A 12,887-nucleotide genomic window follows, 5' to 3' on the forward strand; every position below is an offset into this window, starting at 1 on the left:
CCGCAGTTATGCAGTATTACATCTGTTGTTGTTTCGGCAAGTTTAGAATCCTGAATCTCCTTATCGGGCTACCTGCTGAATCCCACTGATGGGAAGATGAAATTGTCTGGAGAGGCGCATTATTTAAAACGAAGATTTCTATTAACCACCACACACACGCAGATAAAATTCTCTACGTAAAAAGAAGCCCCTCCTGTACCTTTGCTACTTCCCACACACACACACTGTGTGCTGAATCGAATGCATACAATTTTACTTTGGCATCTCCCCTTCCTCTTCTCCTATAGTTTGCACGTTTGCACTTTGAACTTCTTGCCTCCCTTTCATAAAAGAAAGATTCTTTTGTGCTGGGGAATCTGAAATTCACTGACAAATTACTAGGCCCTTTGGGGAAGCAGTCATTTCAGGAAGAAGTGCACCCCTCCCAACCCCTCACCCCCTCCCATGCCCAAGTCAGCCAAGGCTCCATCTACCCCACTCCGCACCTCTCTACTTCTCCTCTCCGCTCTCCAACTCCCCCCCTCCCAGTTCAGTGTGATTTAGTCTCTACACGGTCAGGCCAGTTGTCCTAAGATTATTTATTTAGGCCTAGTTCCATAGTCCTTTAGATGATTAAGGAAAAAGCAGCCATTCCTCTTATGTAGCACCTGACCCACTTTGTCAAACAGAGTAAAACACAATACCAAGGGATAGTTTGAGTTCTGGGATAGTCAAATGAAAAGGGTCTGCAATAAATCTAGAACCAAGGAAGCAGAATAACCATATCTCACCCTGCTGTAGTATCTAAATTTCCTTTAGTATGGCCTTAACGCTACACAAGTAAAATTGTTTTGGTTTAGTTTTTTTCCCTTTAAATTATGTATTTGAGAAAAATATGTAATAGATTTTTCTCTTAATATCCTAATTGTTAAGATCCATCACCTGTTGCTGTATTTGGGAATTTTTGGTTATATGCGTATTTAAGAAATTGAATTGGATAAAGAAAGTAAAGGTTTGTTTCATACAGAGAAAAATTTTAAACTGCAATGAGAATCCCATGCGATGAGTATCAATAGTAAAAGGAATGTGGAAGAAAGTTGGGAGAGTCTGAACAATTTGATCAAGAGAATAAATTGATGAAAGTTTATTGCTGTTGCTTGAACTAACACATTTTTAGTCTGTTGCATGGTTAAACCACTTAAAAGTACTATTGTTTGTGTTGGTATGCATAGTTGAAATAACACACAATAACAATAATATTAGTAATAACACATTATGATGATAAATCATTTAGTAAATCAGAATTAATAACACGTATATACCAAATAAAAGAGGAATCTATCAGAATATTATTGTCAGTGAAGTCAATGAAAAATGATGCATTACCCTTACTATCATTTTTAAAGTTTTGAAAAAGATGACATTTTATTTCTCTACCAAAGCAAACAACTGTTAAGTTTTTTAAAATGCCCTCATTTTGATATTTGGGCTATATGAACTATTAAGATATTTTGCAACATCTAAGGCACAGAAGGTTTTACTTTTTCATATCAACAGACAGCATCATAAAGGTTGAAAAAAGCATAATATTAATTTTTAACAGAATCTTTAATTATCAATTTTTATAGTTGAGTTCCAAGGGAGTTTGCAGTTAGAAAGTATATTTTACTTATCTGCAGTATCGTTGCAGTGGTGTTTGTGTCAGGCCAGTGAGGGTTCCAGCCTCGGCTCTCTCCTTTACTGGCTCTGTGAAGTCCACGTGTTTCTTAATATCTCTGAACAGCTTCAGTTTTCTCTTCAATAAAATGGTGCATTTACCTTGTAGAGGTGTGTGTGTGTGTGTGTGTGTGTGTGTGTGTGTGTGTGTGTGAGAGAGAGAGAGAGAGAGACAATTAAATTGTGCTTTAAATGCACCTAACTTAGTGTAGCTACTATTAGTTTAGTTTAACTTAGTACCTTTTACTGTTCTTTCTTTGTCGAAATCTATTCCAAGACAGTTTTGCCCCAAATTTGGGGGGAGGTCATTCTAAAAATAGATTTAGATGGCATGTAATTATTTGTAAGAATAGGATCCAGGTGAACCCTAAAACCAGTTTCTATGACTAACAGTAATAGTATCCCAAATGAATAAAGTAGGAAGTCTTTTATTTTCTCTTCTGCCTCTATTGTGAGGAAGTACCTATAGTTCTATTTTTTGATGATGTCCAGAATAAGACTCCCCGGCAGTCCTTTTCTGGAAACTCTTAGTTTTTAAAAACTGTTTGCTATTTACTGCTGCTCCAAACCTGATTTTTTAAAATGCTTAATTTGCCTTTTCTTTTCTCAAGCAAGCACTGCTTGCAGAGGAAATGGTTGTGGCTGGTAGCCCGCTCTCTCTCTCTCTGAATGTTTTGGGTTGGCTGGTTTCTGTGGCCTCAGCACCTAAAACTGCTCTTGTTCACTCAGCTTTACTGGCTGTCATCGTCAGCATCTTGGCAAGGAGGGCAAATGGCCCCGTTGCCTTAGGACAGAACTAGAAGTTAGAAAGAGAACTCCGTTGTCTCAGCTCTGCACTCTGGTTGGCCAGGCGTTCGGGAGCAAGTCAGATTTTCCTGTCTCATTTTCTCTCTCTCTTCGGAGGGAGCCATGGGGCTTGACTTTCCTCCTAGATGTATTCTGAGCCCTCCTTCCTGGCTGTTAGAGAGAGGTTGTGAAGAAGGCCAAAGTGTTAAGTAATACAGCACCTGTCTGCATTAACGCAAAGGTAGCTTTTCTCTGTTTAACATCAGATAATCTAGTTGGGTATCGGAAATCGGCCGTCAGTATCTGGAAGGTGAACTTAAACCTAAGGTTGTTGTCTATCATTTAAGACCAGACTGTAATGTATATTTCCACCTTCCCCCTCCCCCATTTTATTATCTCCGTTAGACTTCAGGCTCGCATAGCCCATAGGATACAGGAACTGGAAAATCTCCCTGGCTCTTTGCCACCAGATTTACGAACCAAAGCAACTGTGGAACTGAAAGCACTTCGGTTACTCAATTTCCAGCGTCAGGTAATACCTTTTCCCCAGCACACCTGAGGTGCAGGAAATAAATATAATTGTTCCAGAGTGTGATCTGTGTGTTTCCTTAAGTCTGTTCAATATTGTTATAAAGATATAAACTTAGTAAAAGACTGTATCTTTTCGACCAGCAGCACAGAGCTAAAAGTAATGAAGACTAACTGCTTATTATTCTATTTTTCTCTTCTGTATATCAGAGACACTTTTTTCTTCCATATTATGGTTTCCAAAGTCAGAGTTATGGCATTTTGTTACTGTAGATGAAACCTTGAGAACAGATGGGATAGCTCATGTTTGCCTTTATGGTTTCAAAGAAAAACAGGAAGGTGATAGATCAGAGCTTCTTTGTAAAGAGAAATGTAAAATCCTAGCCGTGGCTATGAAAATCATTTTAACAAATATGAAAGCCACTCAACTAAATTAATAGCTCATTGTTTATAGAAATACATAAAACTGGTTTGTAACTGTTGATTATTCGTCAACACCTACTTTTGGAGCATTTCATCACATCAGACCCCCATATTTGACTAATCAGAGAATTTGTATCTCTTGTTCTTGCTATGGTCTTAGTAGTCACTGATTAAGAAAGGCTAGCATAGCGATCTATTTTATAATTGCTAAATCAGTAGGAGACTAGTGGAATGAAGTAGAGCTAATTTTCACTTTGGCGAGTTTTGCCTTCTGTACTCCAAAGCTTCAGGTCCCCTGGTCATCACACAGCGGCATTTAGCCAAAGGGGAAAAGGAATGCTTCCTCGCCACGCAGACGGGCTTGTTTGGTGAAGGTCTCGGGGCATGCAAAATGAATAATTAATGACTGAAAGTAGTTTGGAAGTACTGAATTACATGACTTGGTCTATTGGAGGATGTGAGTAAAATCACAAGGCCAACCCTCTTGCTATTGTCATATGAACTTGGAAATACGTTTTGCCTTGTTGGTTATAATATTACAAGAGGGGCGTCGTGGTGGCTGGCGGCTACTTGACCGTAGGTTTGTGAGAGTAGATTAGAGCTTAAATTAAAAACAAAAAAAGAAAGGAAAAAAAAAGAAAAAGAAAAAACTTTCTGCGCTCCATTTGCTTCTTTCTTACAGGTAACTTCATAAAATGCCTTGGTAAGCTGTTTAATAAAATTTTGTTAAATGAGTATTTTCAGGAATAAGATTATATTCAAATTAGCTTCACTATGCTGGATTCTGATTGGTTTCTGATTTTTGCTTCATATTATTGAAAAATCTGTTACCTGTGAAGTTTTCCAATGAAATTAGCTGTAATGGATGCTGATTTCAGATTCAGTCGAATTGCTATTTCAGTGCATGTTTCCACCCCCCACCTTTTACCACCACGTAACATACAATATGAATGAAATACTGTATTTCTGATCTAAAAGAAGTCCATAATACAGTAAAAAAAAAAAAAATTAAGTATCTTGCAAAGAATATCATTGTTAGGAGTGGGAGGAAGCCCAAACTAGTATTTCCCATCTTTTATATGAGACGATGAATTAGCACTGTTTGCATATCTGCAGCTACGTCACATGAGCAGGAAGTAATTCTTCTATTCTTTTTTGCCCAGCATTGTTCACGTTAATCTTTAAGCACAAAGAGAAAGTTAGCATGGCACTTAAAATGAAGTAAAAAAATGTAAAAAGCTTATGATCTAATTAATATCATTAGGATAATTAAATAGAGTGAATCAATTTATTTAAAAGCCAAGACATCCTCTACTTACTTACTGATATATTTTCTTTACTGTTAACAGTGCCGTACTTGCTTCCTCTCTGAATTTTTTGGAAAGAAAACTTAGAGCATCTTTGAAAATACCATATACATTCAGCATGATGTAGTCCCTTTGTTTACTAAAAGGCCAACTGTGATGGAGAAACTCAGGGAGTCACCATTCGGCTCCACTAAATGGAGGGCAGGGAACGACGGGGGTCTGGCCTCCGTCTGGGGAGGTGTTCTAACTGCTCCCCTCTTGACAGCTGAGACAGGAGGTAGTGGCCTGCATGCGACGGGACACGACCCTGGAGACGGCCCTCAACTCCAAAGCATACAAACGGAGCAAGCGCCAGACCCTGAGGGAAGCCCGCATGACGGAGAAGCTGGAGAAGCAGCAGAAGATCGAGCAGGAGAGGAAGCGTCGGCAGAAGCACCAGGTACTTGGGCCTGGGCTCTGGGTGCCCCGCCGTCGACAGAGATGCTAACCGAGAAAGTGGGCGGAGTCAGAACCACTGAAAAATGGACAACTGTGGGCGGTGGGGACATCACAGAGAGGATCCTGGGAGCTTACGTAGTCCAACCACACCATCTCATAGATGAGGAAGCCTAGGCCCAGCCAGAGTGGTAGGTGACCTCCGCAAGGACACGCGAACGGTCAGTACAGGATAAGGGGGTGGGGGGGGGGGGACCCTGCTTTCTGAATTCCAATCAGGTGTCATATTCATAACCCCATGGGATACTGCCGACTGGGTAGGCACAGGCGGGTTTCCTAGAACAAAGTCCTGGGGAAGAGGGAACTTGGAAAGAAGAGGGCAAACAGTTATTTTTATCACGGATATAAATATAGTATCCTGGGCTTTTCAAGGGCCCAGCTGAAGGTTTCACAGGGGCAGATATTTTAAAACATTCCTTTCTAGGGATTTGGACATATTTTGATGTAGGATTTGATCTCGTGTTGTAATCCTGTGAATTTTATTTGTTTTTCTGTGCTTCATTTAGTGCCTTGATTTAAGTTTTGTTTTGAAAAGTGTTGGACTTAAGCGTAAATAAGGTTATAAGTTTCCCCTTCTTTATTTAAAAAGTGGATACAAAAGATGTATGGCAATTTTAGCTTCCCATAAAACTGTTTTTGAGGGACAATTCTACGGTATTTAAGTGAGAGCAGAAAAAAACGCTACTTTTGTAACACGCTTCTCACTGGAAACACCCGTCTCCCTGAGGTTTATCTGGGAGTGATTTGCTTTAAATTCTATCATCACTGTTTTGTAGGTCTCTCTCAACCTTTGATCTTTCCATTTTCACGTGGCCACACCCTCAAGGCCGGGGAGGCTTCTCTTCCACCGGCTGGCACCAAGACAAACTTTGAGAGGTCATCTTTCCCACCACCACGTAGCCCACACCTCAGCTATGGAGACACACCAGGGCACCTGTCCCAAAATAGATTCTAGTCCCCCACGGCTGTTCAATGCGCAGAGTTTCCCTGGACTATGTTGAAACCTCAAACGACATCGGGAACTGAATTTTAAGCCTTCTCTTCTCCCCGCTTTGGATCCCTTAGGAATACCTGAACAGTATTTTGCAACATGCAAAAGATTTTAAGGAGTACCATCGGTCTGTGGCCGGGAAGATCCAGAAGCTTTCCAAAGCGGTGGCCACTTGGCACGCCAACACTGAAAGGGAACAGAAGAAGGAGACTGAGCGGATCGAAAAGGAGAGAATGCGGAGATTGATGGTAAGGGGCCTGCCTATAGGAACCCAGGAAAATGCTCCCCCCACAGCCATCTGCACTGAGAATGTTAAACATGCTGTAGTAGAAGGGGAGAGTAAAAGCTGCTTATCAAATATACTAATCCGTTCCTTTGAACTTCACAGGGATGGAGTAAAAATATCTTCCCTTTCCTAGACAGTGCAGTGCCACAAATCTCGGGCCACCACTGATGAGTATAGTGTTTCCATGTCCTAGGGTGGCACTGTTATTCCGATGATAGCTTTTTACATAAGGGCAGGTAACTATATTTTGCAGGAGTTTTGATCACCAGACCTGGAAGGACGGAAACGGCAGTTCTTTTTAAAGTATTGCCTCTTTGAGACTAATGACACAAGTTGTTTTGAATGAATTATCTCATGAAGTTGTGTCTTGGAACCTAAGAAGTTCTCTTTTTTTGAAGCTGCTGGTGCTTCAAACTTCTGGCAGAAATTTTTCTCTAACAGTTTAAAAAGTGATTTTTAAGTTAATTTTGAAAAGTTGCCTTTTTGATTATAGCCGTGTTATTGTCAAAGGCTATTCATGGGTCATTTCATTTCCAGTGTTACTTTTTAATGGATATATAAACACAGAAGGAATTGGTTTATATCACTGGCCTGCGTATTTGAGTTTATTGGCCATTTATTTTTGGAATCAGACCTCAGAGCACACCGTGGATTTTAGAAAAGTGTGTGTAATGTATATTGATAGGAGACCTGCAGATTCTATCTGGGATGTAATGCCTGGGTATTGGATGAAGATAAAATCATTAGCCTCAACCCATAATTGTGTCCCTGGAAAATTCCAAATGACACAGTCTTCCTGGCTGGTATTATGGTTTGCGTTTTTTTGTCATTAATTTTTTTGGATTTCGGAGAGTGAACACCATATTTTAAAAGGCTCTGTGTCCGGGGTCTACTAAATCTTACCACCTTCTCCTGCCTCCCTCTCGTTTTTTGGGAGGGAGGGGACTAAGAGATGGCTAACTAGCTGGGGAGACCATTTTATAGTAGTTTGAGCAGGGAGCAGTCAAATTTGTCTGATTCAACTGAAGTGAAACTATATTAGAACTTCAGTAACAGATTGGCTTGACACTAATGATTAGGCATTTGCAAATCATTAATTTTCGCAATTAAATGATGGAATATACAGATAACAGAGACACTGAAGTTTTTTTTTTATCATTCTTTCTTCAAGTGAGATCAACCATAACCAAAAGCAATTACAGTTATAATAGCATTTGAGGTTCATGCTCATCCGTGGGGCAGACAGCAGCCAGACGGAGTGACAAGGCTGCTGTCACTCGGGCAAATGCTGGAGGGACACCCCCGGACAGAAAAACCTAAGCTTCTCTGTAAGGAGCTGCCTCTTAAAGATTTTGCAGTCTGTCCCTTTTATCCTGCATCACGTGAGGAAGATATCTTTGAGATATCCTTCTATTGGGATGTATAAAAAGATTTCTCTGGAAATGACCCAGAGGGCATCAGTTTTTATTCCATGTAACCTCATAATGTTGCTTAACAGGAGGTAGAAGTGGGAAGTACTGTGTCTGTTTTATGGCTCAGCACTATTAGGCTTCCGGTGCTCATGACTCGTCTCCAGTCATCTGGGCCCATCATGCAGTGCCGACCTGTGACCAAAATCCCTCCCAGTGTGACCTTTCCTATCAACCACATTTTTTATAAATTCATTTATTTATTTATTTTTGGCTGCGTTGGGTCTTCGTGGCTGAGCGCGGGCTTTCTCTAGTTGCGGCGAGCGGGGGCTACTCTTGGTTGTGGTGCCCGGGCTTCTGATTGCGGTGGGTTCTCTTTGTTGCAGAGCACGGCCTCTAGGCGCGCGGGCTTCAGTAGTTGAGGCATGCAGGCTCAGTAGTTGTGGCGCACGGGCTTAGTTGCTCCGCGGCATGTGGGATCTTCCCAGACCAGGGCTCGAACCCGTGTCCCCTGCGTTGGCAGGCGGATTCTTAACCACTGCGCCACCAGGGAAGTCCTTGTAATGCTTTTAAGTATAAGAAGTTATTTGTTCAAAACCTGTTCAGTTCCTTGCCTCTGGAAGTACTTATTGAAATATTTATGAATGAAAAACTATTATGTCTGGAATTTGCTGCAGGACAATCCAGTTCGGGATTGCAGGGAGGAGGTGGGGGAAGGGCTGCAGCGAAACAAACGGGAGTCATGGGGAGTTAATTTTTGTTGCTTGGTGTTGGTTATATGAGAGATTATACTACCTTCTCTACTTTTGATTATATTTGACACTTCCCAAAATATAAAGTTAAGAATAAGTTTCAGATGGTGAATGCTCAAATTTTAACACTTTTTGCGCAGTTAAAGAAACACAGAAGAATGAAAAATTGGCTCAGAGTGCTTGATCACACCACATAAATAGCGTGGTTATGTGTGTTGACCTTGCCGTGAACTCTGGTGTCCCAGGACGTAGGCATCGTACCTCCGTGTGTTCCCCAGTCCCAGACAGGCTGCGAGAACTCGGGCGGCCGGAATCATTCGGTTTGCTGCGCGCACCACCGAAGTTCAGACCATCAAGGGGAGGGATGAGTGGGAAAAGGTGTCGTCCGCAAACTTTTATCATGTTCTGATCACGCTCTTCTTTCCTTAATAGGCTGAAGATGAAGAGGGCTATAGGAAACTGATCGATCAAAAGAAAGATAGGCGTTTAGCGTACCTTTTGCAGCAGACCGATGAGTATGTGGCCAACCTGACTAATCTGGTTTGGGAGCACAAGCAAGCCCAGGCGGCCAAAGAGAAGAAGAAGAGGAGGAGGAAGAGGAAGGTGAGCACCTGAGCGGCTGTGGCTGAGCTGGGGAACGTGTGGTCGCCGACCAGTTTTAGGCACGTCTTGCCCTTTAATGAGTACTTCCTACTACACTAATGGGAGACTTAGATGAGTATATTGCAAACATTGCTGATATAAATGGGTTGATGTACTAGGTGTCCTAGGCAACATATTGGAGATGGGGGCATGATGGACAGGATGTATATTTGGTTCGTATTTCCACTGTTTCACGCAGTATTCAGAAACTAAGTACACACGGTCGGTAGGAAAAGGAAAACCATGGGCACAAAGAAATGTTTGCTCAAGTGCAATGCCAGCGAGGCAGGGGACTGCTGAGTTAAGAAACTGGAGTGAAAATGAAGACGAAAATGCTGTGTGTTCAGATTGAAAGGAGCCAGAGGAAGATGGAAGAGATAGCTTTGGGATACTTTTAGAACATATTTCAGCCTGTTTCTTTGGACAGACAGCGATGCCAAGATTGTTCACTCAGTTCAGCTGCCCCGGTTTTACACTAAGGTAAATGTGCAAGTCAGGGTTTTAGGTCATTACAGAAAACAGTGAATAGTCTTATGTAAAATAATCCAATTTATCATGAGAAACGAAGGGTAAGATTTAGAATCTCTACTCTGCGGATACTATATCTCAGTTCAAGGGTAACCTGCTTCCCTTTGAAGACCTGTAAATACAGAGCCTCTTTGAAGCTTAAGTAGTCTGCTAATATAGTTCTTGGTGGATATTTTGTTTTCACGGTCAGTTCTGATTGGCCCAGGTATAAACATCGACAGGAAGTCTGCGTTAGAATTGTGAAGATTGAGGATTGGTAGCATTTAATCATTTCTTCTCTGCACTGAATAATTGAACTAAATGTTTTTCAAAAAAATAATTAATTTCATGGCTCCTGAGTTCTCATACCTGTTTCATAATTAAGGAGGAGGAATAAGTGATTGAAAAGGCGCCTTCTGCACCTGATTTCTTTAGTATAAGATAGCTTCCCTTATTGTGAAGGTGAACAAGGGATGAGTCAGGGCTTGCATTTCGACATTTCTTTGGTGAGGAATACCTCATTTTCCTGTCAAGGTCGCGTTATCGACTTTGCAAAATTCCAGCTCCCAATTTCTGACTTAAAGTTGGCACATGGCAAGCAGATAACAGTTCTGTCATATTCCATAGGTGGACCCCATGAAATGGCCATTTTCGTTTTTCCTGAGCCTGAGGCATATTTTGCAGAGACTGTCACACAAAGGTCACTGTTAGTGTTTTTAGTACTACCATTCGTAGTCTGTGTTTCTTTGTGATTAAAAGCTAATGGCTCAGGTATGAGCTAATGGCTTTTAATTAATGGATTGCTGCAGTAGTATTAGATTGTTATATCATCATAGGCAAAGAAAGATACATAACTGAGTTGTAATGATTATGCCTTTATTTTTATGTTGATCTGTACAGAGCAGGAACCTGTCAGTATTTTTCATGGTGCTGCCAACACTGCATCATGTGTAGGTTGACTCTCTACCACCAAACTCTTGCTTTCAGGTTTGCTAATAGCACTTATTCTTTCTGTTTCATGTATTTGCTCAGCAAATATTAACTGAACACTTACTATGATCTAGGCAGGATGCTAGATGCTGGGGGAGAGAGAGTGCAAGTGGTGAGGAAAAGCACTCTTGCCCTCTTAATTAATTAGAGAGAGAGACAGACAGACATTAATCAAATATGCACCCGAGTATATAATTATAAACTGTAATGAATGCTGTGAAGGAAGGCGGGGAGTAAGACTGGGGCCTGGTTTCCTGGCAAATGAATAATAGGTACCCAGGCGACTCCAGTCTGCCTGGTGGCTTTATCTGGACATCTTCTGCTGATGAGCTCACATGATGGAATGTGCAGAATTAGTAGTTTATTAGCAGCCCTCTCCCTCTTCCCTGGCATGCTCTCGGGATGCCTCGCATCTGAGCTCCCCCTGCCCTCAGCAGGACCAAGGAGATCAGGCCGTATTTCCTTCCTGAGCCATCTTGCTGGGAGACCTTGGATAAAGAAAGGACAAAAAGAAACTGGGCTCCTTCCTAGTCCTTCCTGAAAACTCTCTCACGGGGTTTTAAGACTTAGTTCAGAGTGAGTTACCCAATTTTAGATGTACCTTAATTCAAGTGCAAAGAAAATGGATGCTTTCAAAAGCTGATTATTTGACACTCTGGATTACCTGGAGTTCTTCTCCCCTCCATTAGAGTGAATGATTGCGAGAGTTGTTTGTTCCAGCTTCTCTGTCAGGGAGGGAACCTGCATGCGGACACTTAAAAATTCTGTGCTGTCCCTTTCAGCATTTCCCATAGAAGTGAATATCATGCTGTACCTATCTGCAGGTTTTGTTTTGCTTTTTTTTCTAATTAAGTAAGGCATCCCTAAATCTTTGTTTTGAGAAAGCTTCTTTACTCAGTGAACTAATAGCATTGAACTGGTGGCAACACTTGTAGGACAAGATACAGGTAACTTCAAGAACTGTGCCGTCAAGGATAAGTATGGTGGACCTTGCGGTTTAATTGGAAAAGGGCTACTTTTTTACTCTGTGTTAAACTAGTGTATCATTTTTTAAGGAATTGCCCTGGTGTAACAGAGAAGGCCTTTTTCTTTCTTGGGGAGTTGATCAGGTTTACTTGGTGTTAGTGAATAATAGAGTGGGTTTCCTTTAACCTCTCAGGACCTTGCTTAGTTTTTCTCTTCTCACCATTAGAGCCGCTTCTATGAAGTATACATTTATAAATCATTCTGAAACTTCTCGATCTCAACCTGGCCTTCCATTAATGCCCTTGAAGTGGAAGAAAAAGAAATAAGCTCTATGTATCTACTTAAGTGTTAGAGGAGGAATAATTTTTCAAGTATTGAAATATCTAATTAGGTGACAGCAGTCTCTGCAGTGTGACAAGGTGAATACACTGTTATGGGTACTTAGCATGACCTGGAGGTCTCCATCCTCTGCCATGCGAGTTCTCTTATATCTACTGGGGGACCCCAGGTTGAAATGGCGTTGTGCACAAATAGGACTGAACATGCTAACTTATGAAATTGGACTACTGTCTAAAGCACATTGGTACACAATCTCTTGCATTCGTAACTGCATAAGAAAACAGAGAATACTAATTTGCTGTTATTCCCTTGTAGGATATTTCATTAAGAGATCTATTACCCAGTGCTTCAGTCTCTTGATCTGTAAGAAGGTGATAGGAACAGGACCTATAGCCTAGATTTGTTGTGAGGATCACATAGGAAAGTTTATCTAAAGCACTTAGAACGCTCCCTGGGACATAGTAAGTGCTCAGTAAATATTAGTTATTTTATCAATCAATTCTGTGGTATAGATGTAGGATCATGATTGTTGAAATGTGCTTATAGGTTTTTCTGAAAATAAAATCTTCTTTTTCCCCTTACTGTCTGTTCTCTGTGGTGTTGAGAAAATAAATGGCCACCATTTTTTTCTAGGTGAGGATCAATTAGATATTATTAGGTAGAATGTCTTTTCGGACAACGACAGGCTCCTTGGCTGTTGAGGCCTGCAGTGGGAAATGAGGATTTCTTATTTTTGGCAGACTCTCCTTCCCTCTTCCTCCCCAGATCCTA

The 12,887-nt window shown here is 41.2% G+C and overlaps 1 protein-coding gene across 9 annotated transcripts in view; it reads left to right on the forward strand.

Annotated features, from left to right (window-relative positions):
• Positions 1–12,887, forward strand: part of SMARCA2 (SWI/SNF related BAF chromatin remodeling complex subunit ATPase 2) — a 191,667-nt gene that overhangs the window by 52,708 nt on the left and 126,072 nt on the right. For all 9 annotated transcript variants that reach the window (XM_068553918.1, XM_068553912.1, XM_068553919.1 and 6 more), the window contains 4 exons: positions 2,887–3,013; positions 5,005–5,178; positions 6,300–6,473; positions 9,105–9,275. In XM_068553918.1, the coding sequence (XP_068410019.1) occupies positions 2,887–3,013; positions 5,005–5,178; positions 6,300–6,473; positions 9,105–9,275 (646 nt within the window). The remainder of the gene's footprint in view (positions 1–2,886; positions 3,014–5,004; positions 5,179–6,299; positions 6,474–9,104; positions 9,276–12,887) is intronic.

This window comes from Eschrichtius robustus, chromosome 10 (assembly GCF_028021215.1).
Source record: "Eschrichtius robustus isolate mEscRob2 chromosome 10, mEscRob2.pri, whole genome shotgun sequence".
Lineage (NCBI taxonomy): Eukaryota > Metazoa > Chordata > Mammalia > Artiodactyla > Eschrichtiidae > Eschrichtius > Eschrichtius robustus.